General features: G+C 49.5%; 5 protein-coding genes across 5 annotated transcripts; 4 read left to right on the forward strand and 1 right to left on the reverse strand.

The window, feature by feature from the left end:
- The first annotated feature begins 250 nt into the window (after window positions 1–250).
- Jheh1 (Juvenile hormone epoxide hydrolase 1) lies at window positions 251–2,014 on the forward strand. Its single transcript, XM_018009685.2, has 4 exons — window positions 251–554; window positions 649–848; window positions 908–1,118; window positions 1,182–2,014. Exons 1-4 carry the CDS (start codon window positions 345–347, stop codon window positions 1,983–1,985), a joined length of 1,425 nt encoding a protein of 474 aa, XP_017865174.1. The 5' UTR covers window positions 251–344; the 3' UTR covers window positions 1,986–2,014.
- Window positions 2,015–2,644: 630 nt separating this feature from the next.
- On the forward strand, window positions 2,645–3,551 carry LOC108615296 (microtubule-associated protein RP/EB family member 1). Its single transcript, XM_018009694.2, has 2 exons — window positions 2,645–2,778; window positions 2,832–3,551. The coding sequence occupies exons 1-2, from the start codon at window positions 2,649–2,651 to the stop codon at window positions 3,473–3,475; spliced, it is 774 nt and encodes a 257-aa protein (XP_017865183.1). The 5' UTR covers window positions 2,645–2,648; the 3' UTR covers window positions 3,476–3,551.
- On the reverse strand, window positions 3,483–4,909 carry LOC108615293 (coiled-coil domain-containing protein 130 homolog). The gene has a single exon (XM_018009688.2). The coding sequence runs from the start codon at window positions 4,799–4,801 to the stop codon at window positions 3,548–3,550; it is 1,254 nt and encodes a 417-aa protein (XP_017865177.1). The 5' UTR covers window positions 4,802–4,909; the 3' UTR covers window positions 3,483–3,547.
- Window positions 4,910–4,937: 28 nt separating this feature from the next.
- MetRS (methionyl-tRNA synthetase 1) lies at window positions 4,938–9,093 on the forward strand. Its single transcript, XM_018009681.2, has 6 exons — window positions 4,938–5,181; window positions 5,273–5,394; window positions 5,457–6,292; window positions 6,358–6,462; window positions 6,529–7,680; window positions 7,737–9,093. The coding sequence occupies exons 1-6, from the start codon at window positions 5,079–5,081 to the stop codon at window positions 8,725–8,727; spliced, it is 3,309 nt and encodes a 1,102-aa protein (XP_017865170.1). The 5' UTR covers window positions 4,938–5,078; the 3' UTR covers window positions 8,728–9,093.
- A 77-nt stretch (window positions 9,094–9,170) lies between these two features.
- Window positions 9,171–20,139, forward strand: LOC108615285 (protein DOP1 homolog). Its single transcript, XM_018009679.2, has 11 exons — window positions 9,171–9,291; window positions 10,257–10,435; window positions 11,220–11,398; window positions 11,466–12,686; window positions 12,758–13,052; window positions 13,119–13,932; window positions 13,996–14,104; window positions 14,167–18,629; window positions 18,698–18,893; window positions 18,962–19,313; window positions 19,378–20,139. Exons 1-11 carry the CDS (start codon window positions 9,222–9,224, stop codon window positions 19,597–19,599), a joined length of 8,100 nt encoding a protein of 2,699 aa, XP_017865168.2. The 5' UTR covers window positions 9,171–9,221; the 3' UTR covers window positions 19,600–20,139.
- The last annotated feature ends 20 nt before the right edge of the window (window positions 20,140–20,159 follow it).

Genomic DNA, 20,159 nt, shown 5'->3' on the forward strand with positions numbered 1-20,159 from the left:
CACTAAATAACAGATTATCTAACATGCAAAGCATGCTTCGTCAAACAGCTCCCAAACCGGCTAGATGCGAGCGGCCTATGCGACACAGCGGAGACGCTACTCTCCGGCGCTGGCTCATCAAAAGCTCACAGAAAACTCATACGATCTGCCGAAGGTAGCGTAACGTAAGCAAACGATTTGGCTTGTCATCGTGTGTGTGCGCGAAGTAAAACGATCACAACAAAAACGAAAATGAGAAATGAAAATAAAAGAAACACACACGTAGAAGTGCAATCTCAACTAAAGTTCTATTAGATTAGTGTGACGGAAACCTTCGAGACGAGAGGTAGAACTGGACAGTAAATATGTCGCCCATAACACGTTTATTGGTGCTTCTGTTGGCCATTGGCGGCGGCATGCTCTACAAGCGTTTGAATCAATTGTGGGGCGATTTGCCACCGCCCACGCTCGACCCAGAGCAATGGTGGGGCGATGAGGAGCAGCCGAAAGATTACGCAGCCTATTTGACCAACTCATCCGAAGTGATAGGCAATCGTCTAGTGTATCCAGAATCAGTGAGGGCAAATACATTACATACATACATATATAGAGTGGCTAAGCAATATGTTGCGCTCTCTCTCTCTCTGTCTCTCTCTCTCTCTCCTGTAGACTATTCAAGATTTGATTAAGCAATTGAATCGCACGCTACGTCTCACGCCTCCGCTCGAGGGCGTGGCCTTTGAGTATGGCTTCAATAGCGACTATTTGAAGGAATTGATCGCCTATTGGCGTGACGATTATTTGCCGCGTTGGCGCGCGCGTGAAGTCTTCCTGTGGCAATTCAATCACTTCACCACCGAAATCCAAGGGTTTGTATGATAACGCGCTTATCAGCCAGTGTCTGTCCATTGATAAGCGCCTCGTTTAGTCTACGCATGCATTTTCTCCACCTGATGGTCTACGACGAGAACAAGGTGGGCAAACATCATTATCCGGTGCTGCTGCTGCACGGCTGGCCGGGATCGGTGCGCGAGTTCTATGACCTGATACACATGCTCCATCAGACCCATTTGGATCCGAATAACAAATATATATTCAATGTAATTGTGCCCAGTTTGCCGGGCTACGCTTGGTCCCAGGTAAGGCTATATGGCTACAGGCTTTGCTCTTGGATTCTCACCTATCTATATTCCACTATTCAGGGCACCTCACGTCCAGGCTTGGGTCCCGCCCAGATGGCTGTGATGCTGCGCAATTTAATGTTGCGCTTGGGCTACGACAAATTCTTTATACAAGGCGGCGATTGGGGCTCCGTTTTGGGCTCTCACATAGCCACGCTCTATCCACAAAATGTGCTGGGCTATCATTCGAATATGTGCAACAATCTGTCGCCCAGATCGCAAGTGAAGGGTCTGCTGGCCAGCATCTGGCCGAGCTTGTTTGTGCCGAGCGCCTTTACGGATTTCTTCTTTCCCAAGTCCAAGGAATTCGGTTATTTATTAGAGGAAAGCGGCTATTTCCATTTGCAGGCCACAAAGCCGGATACGGTGGGTGCTGCGCTGACGGACAATCCCGTTGGCCTGGCTGCCTACATTCTCGAAAAGTTCTCCACCTGGACAAACGCCAGCTATCGCTCCCTGCCCGACGGCGGTCTTACGAAGCGCTACACACTGGACGCCCTGTTCGATAATGTGATGATCTACTATCTGACCAATTCCATTACGACGTCACAGCGTCTCTATGCAGAGGCGTACACTAAGGAGCAGCAAGCGCTGAAGCTGGACCGCGTGCCAACGCTTGTGCCCACGGGATGTGCGCGTTTCAAGGGTGATATAATGCAATTCCTGGATCTGCAATTGAAGGACAAGTATAAGAATTTAATACACAGCACGTACTATAGGCGAGGCGGACACTTTGCGGCACTGGAGCTGCCCAAAGTGCTCTACAAGGATTTCATTGACTTTGTTAAGAAAGTTGAAAGCAAATTTAAAATAAAGTCATTGTAAGTTATTAATAAAGTTTGAATAGAAAAATACCTCACAAACTCTATCCTATATCGTGGCTGCTGGTTCAAGTAATGCTTTAAACATTTATTTCTTACAATTTTAAGAAATATAGAACCAGATATAGTGATAAATAAACGTAATTAACCTTGATCACGTAAATTTAAATTACACCAATTCGCCAATTAAATAATATATCGATGCTAAGCGATACGCTTAATCGATATCTTAGCCTGACCAACTGATATTTAATCCTGCCGCTTAAGCCAGCGTTGCCACTCCGTTCAAAGCTTAAATCAAAACGAAAAGGAGGGAGCAGTAACAAAGCAAGCATAGAAGAATTCATTGTGATACATTTTTTAACATTACAAACTAGATATTTATATATTTTTTTAAAATCAGAATTGAATAGGTAGGCGATAATCTCACAGTAGGCACAGTTAAAACACAAAAATACATAAATAATCATAGGCATAAATATTTTTATACGAAGTTCTTCCTAGGAGAGAGACGCACGCACATTTAATTATTAATTCCAGAAAGTCACATAAGAAATCACAGCTGCAGGAGTATTACAGCTTATATAGTTTAACCACACAGAAAACCAGACCCACATACACATTGATTATATATAAAGATAAATATAAAATTACATCAGATCGAAGGATGAGCGATTTAAAGCAAACCGTATGCCTAACCAGTTCAAACGCTGAAAATATGTCGCGCCACCAGATGCTCGACTGGGTGAACACCATGGTGAATGGACACTTTAAGAAGATCGAAGAGATGGCATCAGGTAAGGAATTAGAGTCTGAGATATATAACAGCTAATTTCAAATTTCATTACAGGTGTCGCTTATTGTCAAATGATGGACATGATCTTTCCCAATTGCATCAACTTGAAGCGCGTCAAAATGTCCGCAAAGCTGGAGCACGAGTTCTTTCACAATATGAAGCTATTCCAGGGCGCCCTTACACGCCTCAAGCTTGACAAGACCGTGCCGTTGGATCGCTTGATCAAGGGACGTTTCCAAGACAATTTCGAATTCTTGCAATGGTTCAAGAAGTTCTTCGACTCCCAAGCTCCTGGCCTAGAGAATATTAAATCGGCAGCCAATGCTGTCCAGCCAAAGCCCATCAAACCACGCGGCTTCATCAAAGAAAACCAGGAGCAACAACAGCAGCAGCAGCAGCAGGAGCAGCAGCAGCAACAAGAACAACAGCAGCAGGCATCGGAGGATTTCCTTGCCACCATCTCAGAGTTGAATTCGAAGATTGCCACCACAATGAAGGCACGTGATGAGGTATACGAGAAGCTTCACAAGGTGGAGATTCTACTAACCGACATGATCAATAAGAACGAGCATGTAGAATTTTGCAATCGGGTTTGCGAGGTGCTCTACAAGACCGATCAGAATGATAATGTGGGCACTCCCGCTGGCGAGGAGAGCATGGACAGTGCCATTGATGATCTGAACGAGGGAATGTATTAAACAACTATTATTTAGGCAATCAAATGTTATATAATTTTTCGGATTAAAACAATTCAATTTCTTGTGTGCGGCTTAATGCAGCTTTTTGTTAATCATTTGAATCTGTTGAACTGAACTGTTGCCATTGGAACTGGCATAACCGCAGACCAGGCTGAGTGCGCTAGGTGCTACTTCTAGGGGTTGAGTGGATGTGCCACATTCATTTGCAATTGCTGCCGTTTCTCCTTTGTCGCCTGCTCCAGTTGGTAAACTGGCTGTACCTGCTTCTGAGCTGGCTCTCCCATTTGCTGAAGTAGTCCGCATTCCAATCGTTTCATTCGTTCCAGTTTCTGCTTCTGTCGCCTCTTTCGTTTCCATTGTTGCAGTCGTTGGCTCTCTTGCTGCCTTTGCATCAGTTGCTTCTTTAAATCCTGCTTTTCTATTTGATTCTACTTCTCCACCTGTTGTCCCCGTCAACTTCGACTTTTCCTTCCGCTTGATGCCCAAATCCTGTAGTTGCAGTTGTGTGCTCAGCGCTTTTTGCCGCTTCAAGCCACCAAAGGTTGTGCTCGTCGCACCTGGCAACGCTGGTCTCATCAGCAAATCCAGACGCTGCTCCGACTCACGCTCTAAAGCGCTGCGCGTCTGCAACTTCATCAGAGCGGCCATATCACGATCTTGTTGGGTCTCTGGCAGCAAAGCTATGTCCAGGCTGCTCTTCGCCAGAAGCTGTCGATCGATTTCCTGCTGTCCTTTCAGCTCCTTCTTTTGCTCCCGAAATGTGGCACGCAACTTGTAGTTGGCCACATAGTTGTCATCCCAGACGCTTTGGTTGCGTTCAACGATCTTCTGGAGCATTGGCTTTGCATTCACAGCCGCCTGGACATCCTTGGCCTGATGCTCCAGCTTGTACATGGCATCATCGAAGAGCCGCTTCTGCACCTCTTTGGTTTCGGGCACCACCTGTTCGTTCTGCAACGGATCCCAGCGATTTTCTTGCCGTCGTGCGCCCGATAGTATCACATAATCCAGATTTCCAGGATCCGTTTGGATCTCGAAGTGATTGTCGCACAAATGGCATTTCATGCGAAATTTGTAGATGGGCGTTGTGTAGTACATGCCCACCTTCGTCTTCTCTGCATTGTAGCGCACGCCCATGCCAATGTGATTCTTACAGCCATCGCACCAGATATTGTAGGGCATCTCAAAGCGGATGATGATGATGCCCAGGTGGATTTTGCGTGCACGCTCCCGCAGCGCATGTGTGCCGCGAAATTTATTGAGTCCGCCCTTTTTTGGATCATAGTCAGGCGGATAATATTTATTTTGTCCTTTGCGTTCACCCATTTTGACTTGAAACTAAAAAACTCTAGAGAAGCAAAACACAAATTGTTTACATGCGTCTCAGCACACTAGCGCCACCTGTCGAGCCCAGCTGATCTGGGATAACTTTATTTCAGTTTATGTCGACAAACGATAGTTATCGCTCGCTACTCATACCTAATACACATACATATATATTTATATATTTATATAGAATTAGCAATACGCGTGGTGCTCTTGAGGCTTTTTAACCCGTTTTTGCCACGTGAATTTATTGAAAATAACTGTCGAACGCTGCAAAATGATACTCTTCACAAACGAAGGCAATCCGATTGGCCTGCAGCTGTTGGTACTCGCCAAATATCTCAAGAGGCCGATGTTTCTGCAGCAGATTACCATAACTGGTGAGAAAAAAAAATAAAAAAAATCTGCTTGCCGGCAACGTGCAACGTTCGAATGACGCTTAACTGATGCAATGCTGTCTGCTACTTACAGATGCTAAATACAAGGATTTGATACTACTGCCCACGGTGGAGCTGGACAACGGGTTGCGTTTATTCTCCACCGCAGCCATATATAAATATTTGCTTATGCATGAGGGTTATCCAAGGAACGAGGTGAGGCTACAAGGTTAATTGGATTGAAGATTTAATTGAGTTATATATGTATATTTATTTAGTGGCTGGAGTGGGGCGCAACGCTGCTGACGCCAGCTCTGGAGCACTACATGGCTACGGGCCATCGCGCCGATTCGAGAGCTGGGCCCGTGCTCAATGCTTTAGTGAAGAAGCTGGACGATACCCTCAGTGTTTCTCCGTTTATTGCCGGAGACAAGCTAACCTCTGCGGATCTATTCATTTGGTCTCTGCTTGCCCCGGACGGCACACTGAAAGGTGCCCAGAATGTAGAGCATTTGCACAGCTGGTATAACAAAATCAAAGCTCTGCCCGAGGTGCAGGAGGCGTTAAAGGAGCTGCCCATCAACACCCTAAGCTTCAATGCGCTGCAGCAGGGGAATCGTTATGGTGGCCTTGCGCATGTCCAGCTGCGGCGTGGCATCTCTCAGGATGCTGACAAAGTTCTGGCTGATTCTGGACCCACTGTGGCCGACACCGTTTCCGAGGAGGAAATCAATACAGCACGCGAAGCCTTCATATACACCGAACCCAAGGAACTAACTGAGCCACGCACTGTGCTGCCCAAGCCAGGCGAACGCAATGTGCTCATCACCTCAGCTCTGCCCTATGTCAACAATGTGCCCCATCTGGGCAACATAATTGGCTGTGTGCTCTCGGCTGATATATTTGCCCGTTACTCGCGTGCCGCTGGCTACAATACGCTGCTCATCTGCGGCACGGATGAGTATGGCACGGCAACGGAGAACAAGGCGCTGGCCGAGAATATGACTCCGCGCGAGATATGCGACAAGTACTTCGAGCTGCACAACTCCATATACCGCTGGTTCGGCATTGGCTTCGATTACTTTGGACGCACCACGACACCGGAGCAAACTGAGTTAGCTGCAATTTATTTAATCAACTTAAGAATCCTGTATTCATGCTTCCCACATTTGCTTTCAGAATTGTCCAAGAGGCTTTCAAGGATGTCTACGAAGCGGGCTACATACTCACAGAGAGCGTGGAGCAGCTGCTGTGCCAGAAATGCGATCGTTTTCTAGCGGATCGGTAGATAGCACCCATATATATAGATATTTAAAATCTCTTACATAATCTACTCTAATCTTCTTTTAGTTTCGTGGAAGGTACCTGTCCACATCCGGGCTGCGGCTATGAGGACGCACGCGGCGATCAGTGCGACAAGTGCGGCAAGCTAGTCAATGCCACCGAGCTGGTGCGTCCACGTTGCAAGGTGTGCAACACTGCGCCCGTGCTGCGTTCCTCCGATCAGCTGTTCCTGGATTTGCCGAAAGCCGAGCCAAAGCTACGTGAATGGGTGGATCGTGCTGAACAGGGCTGGACACACAATGCACGCGTCATCACGCGCGCCTGGCTGCGCGAGGGTCTGAAGCCGCGCTGCATCACGCGCGATCTCAAATGGGGCATACCCGTGCCGCACAAGAACTTCGAGCAGAAGGTCTTCTATGTGTGGTTCGATGCGCCATTTGGTTATGTTTCGATCACCAAGCGCTACACCAAGGACTATCTGCAATGGTGGCAACCGGCACCGGGCACCGATGTCGAGCTCTTCCAGTTCATGGCCAAGGATAATGTTCCGTTCCATTCGGTGGTGTGGCCCTCTGTGCTGCTGGCCATCAACAAGGGCAACACCTTGGTTAGCCACATCATGGCCACGGAATATTTGAACTACGAGGATGGCAAATTCAGCAAGAGTCGCGGCATTGGCGTCTTTGGCAATGATGCCCAGGAGACGGGCATACCCGCCGACGTCTGGCGTTTCTATCTGGCCTCCGCCCGTCCTGAGGGCCAGGACTCTAGCTTCAGCTGGACTGATTTGGCCGCACGCAACAATTCCGAGCTGCTCAACAACTTGGGCAACTTTGTGAATCGCGCTTTGTCCTTCTGCGAACGCAACTTCGACAGCAAATTGCCACAGATGGATCTGAATCACAATGATTTCTTGTTGTTGGCTCTGATCAATCGGGAGCTGCGCGGCTACATCAACTCGCTGGAGAAGGCCAAGATGCGCGATGGCATTCGCCATCTGCTGTCCATTTCCCGTCATGGCAACGGCTACATACAGTACCAGCAGCCGTGGGCGTTGCTCAAGGGCAGCGATGATCAGAAGTCGCGTGCCGGAACTATCATTGGGTTGAGCATAAATATAGTCTGTCTGCTGGCCAACTTGCTGTTCCCCTTTATGCCAACGACAGCGCGCGCCATGTTCGCCCAGCTGAACACCAAGCAAACGCCACTAGATGCTAAGTAAGTAGCAGTTACTAAATGCTGATATAGACTAACATTGTAATTCCGATTTTCAGCAAACCTTTCGCTACGCAGCTCTTGCGACCTGGCCATAAGATAGGCACGCCTTCGCCGCTCTTTGACAAATTGGACCACGCCTTCATCGAGAGTCTCAAGGCGAAATTTGGAGGCTCGCAGGCCGACAAGGAGGCAGTAGCCGCAGCAGGAGCAGCAGCAGCTCAGCCACAGTCAAGCACAGTGGAGCTGGAGGCAGCTGTTAAGGCGCAGGGCGAAAAGGTGCGCCAGCTGAAGGCGAGCACAAAAGACAAAGCTGTGTGGCAGCCGGAGGTCAATAAGTTGCTGGAGCTAAAGAAGCAATTGGAGGCGGCACAGAAGGCGGGAGCAGGATTAACAGCAGCTGCAGGAGAATCGCCAGCTCCAGGTGGGCAATCTGTACAAGCACTGGAGCAAGCAGTGCAGGCTCAGGGCGATAAGGTGCGCCAGCTGAAGGCGAGCACAAAAGACAAAGCTGTGTGGCAGCCGGAGGTGAACAAGTTGCTGGAGCTAAAGAAACAATTGGAGGCGGCACAGAAGGCAGCTCCAGTATCAACAGGAGCAGTAGCAGCAGCAGCAGCAGCAGCAGCAGCAGCTCCAGTCCCGTCTGCATCTCCATCTGCTCAATCTGTACAATCCCTGGAGCAGGCCGTGCAGGCCCAGGGCGACAAGGTGCGCCAGCTCAAGTCAACAACCAAGGACAAGGCCGTTTGGCAGCCCGAAGTCAACAAGCTGCTAGACCTTAAGAAACAACTTGAGGAAGCCAAAGCAGCTTCAGGAGCAACATCAGCATCTGTCTCACCGGCACCAAAAGGCATCGATGCAGCCGCAGTTAAAGCGTTGCAAGAGAAAATCGCGCAACAGGGCGAAAAGGTGCGCAATCTGAAGGCCACTGGAGATGCCTCCGTTTGGAAACCCGAAGTGGAAATACTGTTAAATCTGAAGAAGGAACTGGCGGCGCTTGATGGTTCAGCTGCAGCTGCGCCTCAAACTAAGAACAAGAAGAAGAAGTAAAACTGCTACAAATGTAAACAACTCATGGATTAATCTAATCATAAAAAATTATTTCGAGTTAATACTTGCATTTCAAAACCAAATTATTATTTTTTGAAAGTATTTCCAAAAATGTTTCTTATAGTAATTTATTCAGTTTGTGAAACTAAAAATATATAATGACTTTGGAACGATCAAAAAAGTCTTGAAATTTGAAAATATTAACAATTTTTGGATTAATCGAAACAAATCAATTTATAACAGTCATCAAAATGTATATGATTGGCCTTAAATTCATTTGTGCTTCCATTTAATAGCATATGTAGTTAAACCACACACAGATGTTTAGAATTAAACAAAATTTAATTAAAACAAAATTAGTCAAAAACAGACTTTGAAAACAAATTAGCTTGGAGGTCATACCAAGCACAGTTAGTCACAAAAAAAAAACAAGTTATATTTCAAAAGGCATTTTCAGTTTGAAAAATTGGCTCAACCAACAAAAAGGAAAAATTATGATGAAAGCAACCAAATCCTTTTTCTGGCATATATTCGCAACAATCAAATATCGGAAGAGAGAAATTCGTAAGTGTCATGCCAGCACAATATAGCATTTTTGATACAAATATCGATACATCGATATTTGCAACAATGTATTAGAAAATGTAAGACCACGACCAGCGCAGTCAGCTAGTTATTGTGATTTTGAGATGAACTTTTTTGCAATGTAAATCAATAAATAACTCAAATGAATATATGCAAATAACAAAGAGCGACGCAAAATGTCGCTGTGCGAGCATTATACAACTTAACTAATAGGATATAAACAAAAGTTACAAACGTGCGTCGCCGTCGCCGTCGTCGTTGTCTGTCAGCAAAAAAATTCGTCATCAGCTGGTCGCAAGTCTCGAGTCGTCGTCACAGTAATTGCATTCGTAGTTAATTGTTTGACGTGCGCGAGAGCGCACAACAACGACCGCGGCAGAAGCAGCAGCAGCAAAAGAAATAAGGCAAAACGAAAAAAAAATAATAAACTGTGCTCTGCCCCACCAGCAGCAGAAGGGGGGTTAATAAGGTGAAATGTGAAACAAATACATTTGTGCTAATTTATGTATACAAAGCGTAGAGCAATAACAAATTCAATTTGCTGCCAAATACAGATGTGCGAACAAAGAATCCATATACACACACATGCACGAATACAAACGTAATTTTTTCGCTAGTGATTTCAACATTTTTGTCCATTGTGTTGGCAGCAGCTGCAGCTGACGCAGATTTTTGTAGACGCGAGTGCGCTGGATGCCACACTCATTAAATATATATGTGTGTGTGTGTTGGGTGCGTGTGTGTGTATATGCATTTACCGTTTAAACAAACGGCCAGCGTCTACCAAAAAGACTCAAGGACGTAGCGGCAACAAGTGTTTGTTAATTGTTATTGATTTTTGTTGGTTTTCTTATTGTTGTTTTCAATTGGAGTGTTTCTCGCACTCTCTCTCCCTCTCTCTCTCTTTCACTTTTTCTTTCTTGTCTGGCTTTTGCTTGGTGAAGCTATCGATTCAGTTGAAAACATCGCCATGGAGTCGGCGGACACGCTCTTGGAGGAGCAGAAGCTCATGGCCGAGGCGAAATATCGCCAATATATGAGCAACATTGATAAAGCGCTGCGCAATTTTGAATATTCCAGTGAGTGGGCGGATCTAATTGCGGCACTGGGCAAACTAAGCAAGGTACGCTGACCCATATTATTATTAAATTGTAGATTCACTACTCGAGCCACGCGCCTCGTTACTATTTGTTCATAGCTGTCATTGTTATAAAAGAATATCTATATATACCATTATTTACATATGTATATATTTGTAGAACAACCTTTTTGTTCATAACTCTGATTCATGCGTTTATTTTTTGCTTGAAATCATCGTCGTCGACTGCTCGAGCCACTCGCCGCTCTTATCGCAGTTGTGTTTCTCATGCCATTATAATTCAGGGCTTTTTCATACTTCAGCAAAAGAGTATTTCATGTAGTTCAAGGAATATCTTTTATTTTATTGAGCAAACTTTTTAATGATAATTAAAACTATAGTTTTGTTCAATTATTAAAACCTTCATTTCCTCGGAAAAAATGTTTATTATTTATTTAGATTTCTTTTAAATCAAGAATCAATAGAATCAATGAAACTAGAAATGGAAAATGCTTGCTTTAGTTAGAGAATCAAATATATATATACATATTTGTATAATATAATAATTGCAAAACTATTAGCTAAACATTATTTATATATCTGAACATTATATTATAAATTTAAATATACATTGAAAAAGTTCTGCACCTACATATTTTATATAGTTTACAAATTCGAAAATTATTTTATTCTTTAGATATATATTAACCCCAACCTGAATGAACTGCATTTCGCCTGATATACTCGCATATTAATGCAATTTATTTAATTACATTCAATGTATTTATTATAATTATTTTGAAACTTGTTTTTCGTTACCCGACGATAGGCCATATCAAGTAATGCGCAGTACCAGATCATACCGCGACGCTTGAAGATAGCCAAGCGACTGGCACAATGCATGCATCCCGCTCTGCCCTCCGGGGTGCACTTGAAGGCCCTGGAAACATACTCCGTGATCTTCAGCAAGACGGGACCCGAACGTCTGGCCACAGAGTTTATATATGGGTAAGTTGGGTCTCACTCAAATAACTTCTCTTTGTGCTCACATCTGTTATCTTCGACCCTTCCACAGTGCTGGACTCTTTCCACTGCTGGGCTATGCGGCCATGAATGTGCGGCCGGCTCTGCTGACCATCTACGAGACATATTTTGTGCCGCTGGGCGATAAGTTGCGTCCGGCGTTGAGTGGATTTCTGAGTGGCGTGCTGCCCGGCTACGACTGTGGCTTGGATCACTTTGAGCGCATTAGTGCGCTGCTCAAAAATGTCTGCATTGCCGTCAATCCAATGCATTTTTATACTGTGCTGTGGGAGTCGGTGGCCAATAATGCGTCAATTCGATTGCCAGCCATTACGTTTCTACTGGAGCACTTTAACAAGCGGCTAGATATGGAGAAGCAGACGTATATAATGGGTCACAATCGAGAGATTATGATGTCGGCGCTGTGCGCCTGCCTCAATGATTCGCTGATATTGGTGCAGCGTAATACGCTCGAGTTCCTGCTGCTGGGCTTCCCGATGCACACCAAGCTGCTGGATGAGGAACAGTTGGTGCTGCTGGTCACAAATGGCTTGAATACAATACTACGGCGTGATATGTCACTAAACAGGCGTCTCTTCTCATGGCTGCTGGCCAGCGAGATAACCAAAAACTCACCCACATATGATACACTGTCGCTGGACTCGGCGGCGCCGGCCGATGGCCAGAAGGAGGAACCATATTTTATTACACACTCACGGCATATACTCATTAGTGCGTTGGTGAATACGCTGCGGCTGAGCCTGGAGTGCCAGCCGATGGATCTGAAGCCGTATCGCATTATGCTCTCGCTGTTGGACAAGGCGGAGATCGGCAGCGCCGTGCTGGACTTTGTGCTGCACGATATAATACGAGCGATGTACATTTCTAGCAGCAATGTGGACGCGCTCAAGTCGGCCAATCTGCTCTTTGCTACATTCGATCCGGCCTATATATGGAGCTATATGACCAACATGTTTGAGCGCGCCTGCCAACAGGCGCCCAGCTCTGCCCAGTCCAACAGCGATGGCAAATTCGCCAGCATCGTTGGCTCCGGCGATCCGTGTGTGCTCGAAACATGTACATTAACTGAATTCCTGCTGGAGACCATCTCACTGGAGATGTATACGGAAACCACACGCGTCTATCTGCCCAAAGTATTTCTATCGATCATCCAGCTGCTCTCCCTGCACATGGATCGCCTGAGCAGTGACGAGGTCACCGCCTCACTGAAGCTATGCATGAAGATTGTCTCACGTGTGCAGCCAATGATAACGTGAGTAACTGAGGACACTCTCTGCATCAATATATATCTAATTATCCTTGCCCTTGCCCTTGCTCTTGCAGTAGCCCCATAAAGCTGAACAAGCTTATGGAGCAGAACAGCAACTCAGAGTCGGAGGAGAAGATTGTGAATGCGAATAGCAGCAGCAACAATGCTCTGGAATCTACAATGCAAGCGAATGCATTGGAGAAGAGTAAATCCGATTCACGTTTAAATCAATTTGGCGAGCATTCACAAAACGCTGAGCCCAACGACGAGGAGCTCATCAGGCGCTCAGCATCCAATCAGAGCGTCGTGCGACACAGTCCCAAAAAGAAAGCGAAATCCTTCTCACGACTCTCCGAACTAGATAAGGATGTAAGTCTGCCCAGGGGCTTCCTACATATAAACTGCAGCAATTTAATATTCGATTCCCAATTGCAGATCAGCAACTCGGACACGGGACAGCAGTCCTCCTCGGATCTGGATACACCGCGCAGCATTAAGAAGATCAAGGTCAAGGCCAAGGCCAAGGTGCCCTTCATACGCAGCAGCCCGAAGAAAACGCGACCCAGCAACATTGTCATTGCGCCCAGCACTGCGGCGCCAGCTGATGCCACAGACGAGGCTGGCGTGGAGCCACCCAAGAGTGCGCCACCCCAGAATTGTCCGGAGTTTCAGCTGGACGATGAACAGTCGAAGGCTACGCAACAGCGCGGCTTTTCCATACTGGAAAAGTGCATACGACAATATGAGATCTTCTTCGAGGTCTATTTGGCGCGTCAGTTGCTGCAGATCGAGACGAGCTCCGGCAGCTCGGAGCTCAACGATGGTAGCAACAAATGCGCCATCAAGGTGCAGCTGCAGCGCAGCTCTAGTCACAGCTCCAGTCACAGTTCGACCCTGTTTATGGTCGAACAGGTGCTCGAGTATCACTGCCCGGCGCGTGAGTCACAAATCGAGCGACTCTTTGGACTGCTGCGCGTGGATTTGATGCCGCGGGCGAAGCAGCTGCAACGTTTGCTGAATCTTTCGCTGCCCACAACGACGGCCAGTGAGCTGAGCAGCGACAGCGATGCAGCCGAGGAGCCACAACAGAAGCTCCCAATTGATGCACAGACCCAACGCAACGTGCAGCAGCTGGCCGAGCTGCAGTTGCCCGCTGCATTGCGCAATGCCGTCAAATTGGCATCCACGCTGCTCGTGGAGATGTCCACGTTTCCCAATTGCAATAAGCACATTGTGCTGGACAAGAATGGTAGAGTAGAGTAGAGATAGTATTATATGAAACTCTGATTAATCTATGGCCTTATCCTTGCAGAACCAGAGCTGCCCAATTGGCTGAAGGTGCTCTGCCTGGTGGCCTGCTTTGCGCAGAATGACAAGGAGCTGCAGGTGGCTGCCATAACGACGCTCTTCGATTTGATTAGGTAAGTATTGGAGCTTGAATCATAAGTGACAGCGCCTCCATTAACACATCTCCAATTCGCAGTCTCCTGCGCTCTCAGATCGAGCATACGACGAGTCCAGGTGTGACATTTGTTGTCATGTTGCCGCTGCTGAAATTTGGACACGTTAGCCATATGGAGCAGCGCACGCGCGTCTTTCAGCTGGTCACCTCCATATTGTGGGACTACTTGGGCACACCAGGCATCGATCCTGCTCAGATTGCAGCGCTGCTGTATCAGCTGCACAGCTGCCTGGAATCGGGTTTGGTTGAGACTGTAATTGGCAATCGCATGCATGCACAGCATCTGCTGCAGAGCCCGGCTCAGGTGGGACTCGGCACGGGCAGCGCCCTGCGTAACTTCCAATTGGAGCGAGTGACAGACGCCCAGCTGCTGTGCCCCACGGCCTGCCTGGATCGTCTGCGCGAGAGTCAGGCGCGCAGCTACAAGAAATTCGAGCTGCTCTGGCATCTGGGCCGGGATAAGCAGATGTCGCGTGGATTTGAGAAGACCCTGCTCAAGGTGCTCGACACGCTCGCCCTGCCGCACTACATGTCCGAGCGAACGTTCGTGACCAACTGGTTGCAGGCGTCGCTGCTTCGTGGCGATTTGGCGCGCCTCACCAAGCCGCTCTACAAGATCTTGCTCTCGGCGAACTCGAGGCGTGTGGGCATTGTCCACATGCAGCAATTGTATCGCGAGTCGGCGGACGTCGAACAGGCCGGGGATGAGGATCAACAGGCGCCAGCGTTTGAGCGCGATGTCTATGCCATTAGCTCCGAGCAGGGCAATGTCAAGTATCATCACATGGAGGCGGCCAGCAGTAGTGGCAGCGCTGTTAACGGAGGCGGCAAGAAAAAGAGTCCCATCAGGCATCTGCCCAAGAAGATCTTCGGCGTGACACTGAGTGGCAAAACGAACAAAACTTCAAATTTTGTGAGTGATAAAACGCCATTGGCTAGCGAAGCTTTGCAGGACATCAACACCATTGGCCTGATCATAAATCCCTTGGAGAATGCGCACGATTTCGATGACGAAACGGATCTGGAGGAGCCACGCATTGAGCTGGTGCACACAGCGGGCAAAGATGCGCCACAAACGCCGCTGGAACAGAAGCTGGCGAGCGCCATGGACGAGAGCGACACGACGCAGCTGCTGGCACCCGTTGCGGCAGTCGAGCAGGAGCCGTCGTTGCACTTCGAACAGGACATCACCGACAATTCGGAGAGCAGCGATTTCGAGTCGGACTCCGAGCTGCGCGAGACCAGCATGGAGAAGGAGGACAGCTTAACCATCAGCTCGAGTGGAGCCGGCGGTGGGGGCGACGACGTCAAGCGCTTTGTGGGAGACTGCGAGCGTGTGACTGAGGCGCTGACGCAGCACGAGAGGATCAAGAGTCGCAAAGCGTATCGAGTGACGCGAGAGAAGACGCCAGGCGAGTCGAGCCTGAATGAGCCAGAGGAGCCGGCGCCAGTGGACAATGAGCATGCGCTGCCAGCGGATGAATACTTCAGCGAGGCAGCCGTGGGCAAGAAGTTGGCCAATGAGCTGCGCAAGCGTAAGAAGCTCCTGACCAGCAGCGAGAAGAAGCGGCTGAGCTGCATCTCCAAAACGTCGACGGACAGCAACCACAGCAATCTGGCAGAGTCCCTAGAAACAGAAGCAACAACAACAGCAACAACAGCAGCTGCCGGCGCCGGCGCCACGCACAGCGATGAGGAGACAGAGCTGGCCAATGAGCCGTCGAGCAACCAGAGCACCATCAATGTGGAGGATAAGCGACGCAACCTGTCCCTGGAGACGAGCAAACTGCAGCCGGATTGGCAGAAGACGCTGGAGAAGAGCAAGCAGAATGTGGAAATCTTGCGACAGAATGCAGCGGCAGCGGCAGCAGCAGCAGCTGCGGCAGAGGAGCAGCTGAGCATACGCTCATCGACCAAGAGCAGCAGCTCCCTGGGCATTGGCACGTCCAGGCAGACGGATGCAGCGCAGCTCTATCACAATCATTTGCTGCTCTACCTGGCCATCTATGATACGCGTCAGACGCTCTACGCGCTGCAGACGTTGCGGAACATCATTTGCTGCGACAAGCGCACCTTCCTGTGCCTCTCAATAACGACGTCGTTCAGCAGCGGCAGCCTGAAGCAGCTGCTCATTCGGCATCGGAAGAGCATCTCGGGCAAGGGATTCGCCGGCAGCGTTAGCAACTCGGAATATGCCCAGGGCTATCGGGGCTGCATGCAGCTGGAGCTGTTGGTCACATTGCTGCTCTTCTATGCACGTGGATATTTTCAGCGCGAGTCCTTGGATCCGCAACGGCAGCCGCCCACGCTACAGGATGTGGTGAATAATCGTCGCATCCAGCTGGAGAGCATCGAGCTGCTGGCCCTGATCTGCACCGAGCTCATCGACATTGTCAAGGGCATGGGCCGTGGCCTGGCCTGCTACATTGCGGATCTGCTGGTGCGCGCCAAGCTGCAGAAGGTGATGCTGCACTGCCTCAATAGCTCGGTCTGCAGCTACGCTAGGCGCGCGGGCAGCAGCTATGCGGATCAGGTGCTCAGCTTCAATGATCCGCAGGACGATCATCTGCACGCGGATTGCTTCCAGCTGCAGCTGTTGCGTTTGCTTCTATCTGTCATACGGCTGGAGCATGAGGTGCATCAGCTGCGCCAGGATACGCCCAGCGCTGGCGCTGCTGAGGATACAAATGCCTCAGGCAATGCCTCGCCCACACGGCTGGCCGAGGGCGCCGCTGCCAATGTCAAGTACTTGCCCAACTGCCTGATCAGCCAGCAGCCGATGTTTCTGGCCGCCGTGCTGGGTGCACTGCAGCAGGAGCGTCTGCGGCACTTGCATCGCAACTGGACGGATCTGGTGACCAGTTCGCTGAACTGCTTCAGCTTCGGTTCGCTGACGAACATTGTCATCAGTGTGGTGCATCAATTGTGCAATAATCTGGATCGCCTGGCCAAGCTGACGCTGCCCCAGCAGCGCCACTTTCCGCCGGACTATGTGCTCTCCCAGCTGGAGGCACTCACCATCCTCTGTCACTATTGCCTGCTGGACAATACGCAGCAGACGGCGCTGTCGCATCTATTCAACCAGGCCTATCCGCAGACGAGCGTGGCCGCCCAATCCTCCAGCACCGGGCAGCTGCTCAACAGCATTGTGCATTCGTTTCTCTCGGCCAGTGAGTCCACATCGACAGCAACGGCTCCACGTAATCCTCAGCTGCAGGCCGCACGCAATGCTGTGCTCTCGCACCTGCCGCGCATCATGACCAGCGTGGCGGCCATTTGGGACAGCGAACTGGGTCAGCTGCGTCCGGTGCGGCAGCAGCTGTTGGAGTTCCTCTCGCCCGTCTCACTGCATCATGGCTGCAATTTCCTAACGGCCATCGCCGTCACCTGGCAGCAACGTGGCAGCACCAGCGCCAGCGCCAGCGCCAGCAGCTCCTCCGACATTGCCGAACAGTTCCAGCGCAACTCCACGCTGCAGGCTTGCCCGGCACAGTTGAGCCTGGTCTCGCTGGTCTCCAGCATACGGGTGATGCCCATGGACTCGTTCGTGCAAACCCTGCATCAGGTGGTGAAGTCACCGCCGCCCATACACCGCCCGCCCGCCCAGCTGAGCATTGAGGTCAGCGCGTTGGAGTTGTTCTATTTCTATATGAGATCAGCGCCAGCGCCACAGCTGGCCGATGCTTGGGCCTCGTTGCTGGTGCTCATCCGGGATGGTTTGAATCTCACGCCACCGGCGCAATTCGCGCTGCTGATGCTGCTCAATGAGTTTGTGCAGCGCTGTCCCCAGATGCCGTTCCCCGATAAGAAGGAGGTGCGCGAGCTGCACGACGTGACAGCCCGGCTCGTGGAATCGCTGTCTAGTGTGGCGGGCGCCTGCCTGGAGCAGACCACCTGGCTGCGGCGCAATCTGGCCGTCAAGGAGGACACCGATGGCCTGGCCAAGGATAACAGTCTGGGCGGTGGCATTCAGCAGTATTCGCTGCAGGCACAGAGCGTGCTGGCCAGCATCCTGTCGAACCTGCTGGATGTCGCCTATGGCTCGCAGGAGAAGGACAAGGTGGTGACAATTGTGACGACGCTGTTGTATAATATAACGCCGTATCTGAAGAATCATACGGCACGCAATGTGCCCTTCTTCTATGCCTGCTCCGCCCTGTTGGCCAGCCTCAGTGGCTATCAGTATACGCGCAAGGCTTGGCGCAAGGATATGCTGGATCTGCTGCTCGATCCGGCGTTCTTTCAAATGCACATCTCATGCCTGCCCTTCTGGCGCCAGATCATGGACAGCCTGATGACCTACGACAATATCACATTCCGGGAGCTAATGACACGGGTCAGCCTCTCGCAGGCGGGCGGCCTGAGCATCTTTGCGCCCAGGGAGCAGGAGTACGAGCTGCGTGCGATGCTGCTCAAGCGACTCGCCTTCGTCATCTACTGCAGTGAATACGATCAGCATAATAAGTACATGCCGGATATTCAGGGTAGGCCAATGATGCCAATCTTCCATAAAGTTCCGCTTTCTTATGTTTCTCTTTATCCCATCTCTCAGAGCAATTGGCCAACAATTTGCGTTTGGTGCCCCTTGGCCCGTCGGTGCAGGCAGCCGTGTTTCTCTGTTTCCGTGTCCTGCTGTTGCGCATGTCCGCCGACCATGTGACCTCGCTGTGGCCCATCATCATTGCCGAAATGGTGCAGGTGTTTCTGCAAATGGAACAGGAACTCAAGGCGGAGAGCGACGAGCGCGGGTATGTGGAAAATTTATAACTCATACGTGGAATATAAATTCATATCGATTAACTCCTTCCCATTGCAGTCAACAAGCACGCCTGCTGCCTGGCATTGATGTCTCCTGGTCATCCTCCAATTCGAGTGCACCAAATGGCATCAACGCACAGACGCCGATGCAGCAGTGGCGCGCGGTGCAGCTGGAGGCATGCAAGCTGCTCGAGCTGGGCTGCGTGTTGCCGGCGACAAAGTTGCCGCATTTCCAGATGTATCGCTGGGCCTTTGTGGGCACCGAGTTCGATGTGCACGAGGAGGTCGTCTCCCTGCCCGTGCCCAATGGAAGCATTGAGAACTTGGCTGCCTTGCCGAACGCGCTGTATGTGCCGCATGTGCGACGTGTGGCACGGCTGATGGACATGAAGTATACGAGTCACTCGCCGGTGAGTAGGAGCAGATTTGTAGATTACGAATATCGACTATTAAGTAACTAATTCTGGTTTGCAGTTGTTGCAACGTCCACGCAATCGGCATCTGATGCTGAATTTCCAGCAGTTGCAGTCGCTGCTGGAGCTCTATCCTTTCTTCTGCACGCTGGGCGTAAGCTGCACGAATACGTGCAACTATTCGGATACGGAACAGAACGTGGCTAACTGCTTGCAGGAGATTGAGGATTTGTTGGCGCAAGATTTTCTGGAGAAATTGCCGAGTATTACGACGCCCAGATGAAAACTGGTGGCTGGCGGCGGCGGAGGCGGAGGTGTGGGTGCCGCAAGCAACAGACAGACGACACAGGCGAACATCCAAACGACAAGCCTAACCAAGTTCGAGCTGGAGCTTAATCTAAGCGGAGCAACGCCCACAATTAATGGTCAAGCGGCGCGCATCTTTGCGGCTGTGCAAGCGAAGCTGAGCAGCCAGAATGCAGAGACGAGCTTCATGCAGAAATCAAACAACAAGACCAACTTTCCATTTTATGTTTAACGAGAAAGATTAAGAGAGAGAGAGAGGGAGAGGGAGGAGAACGGCGAAAGTCACGTAACGTTACGAATAGCTAGTTAGATAGATGCAGCCTAGTATATATATTATACAATGTATTAATGTATTGAATATTATATGTTTATAGCTTGTTGAGTAAGTCCTATGTGAAATGTTTAGCTTTTAGAGTAGTGGCACACACACACACACACACCCTGTATATGTATATGTATGTGTATATTTCAACTGTTGATAGCTGATAGCCGAAGTAAACGACAAATTGCAATTCCACGCCGACAATTCTCTTGAAT

This window comes from Drosophila arizonae, chromosome 5 (assembly GCF_054131065.1).
Source record: "Drosophila arizonae isolate 15081-1271.41 chromosome 5, UAZ_ARI_1.0, whole genome shotgun sequence".
Lineage (NCBI taxonomy): Eukaryota > Metazoa > Arthropoda > Insecta > Diptera > Drosophilidae > Drosophila > Drosophila arizonae.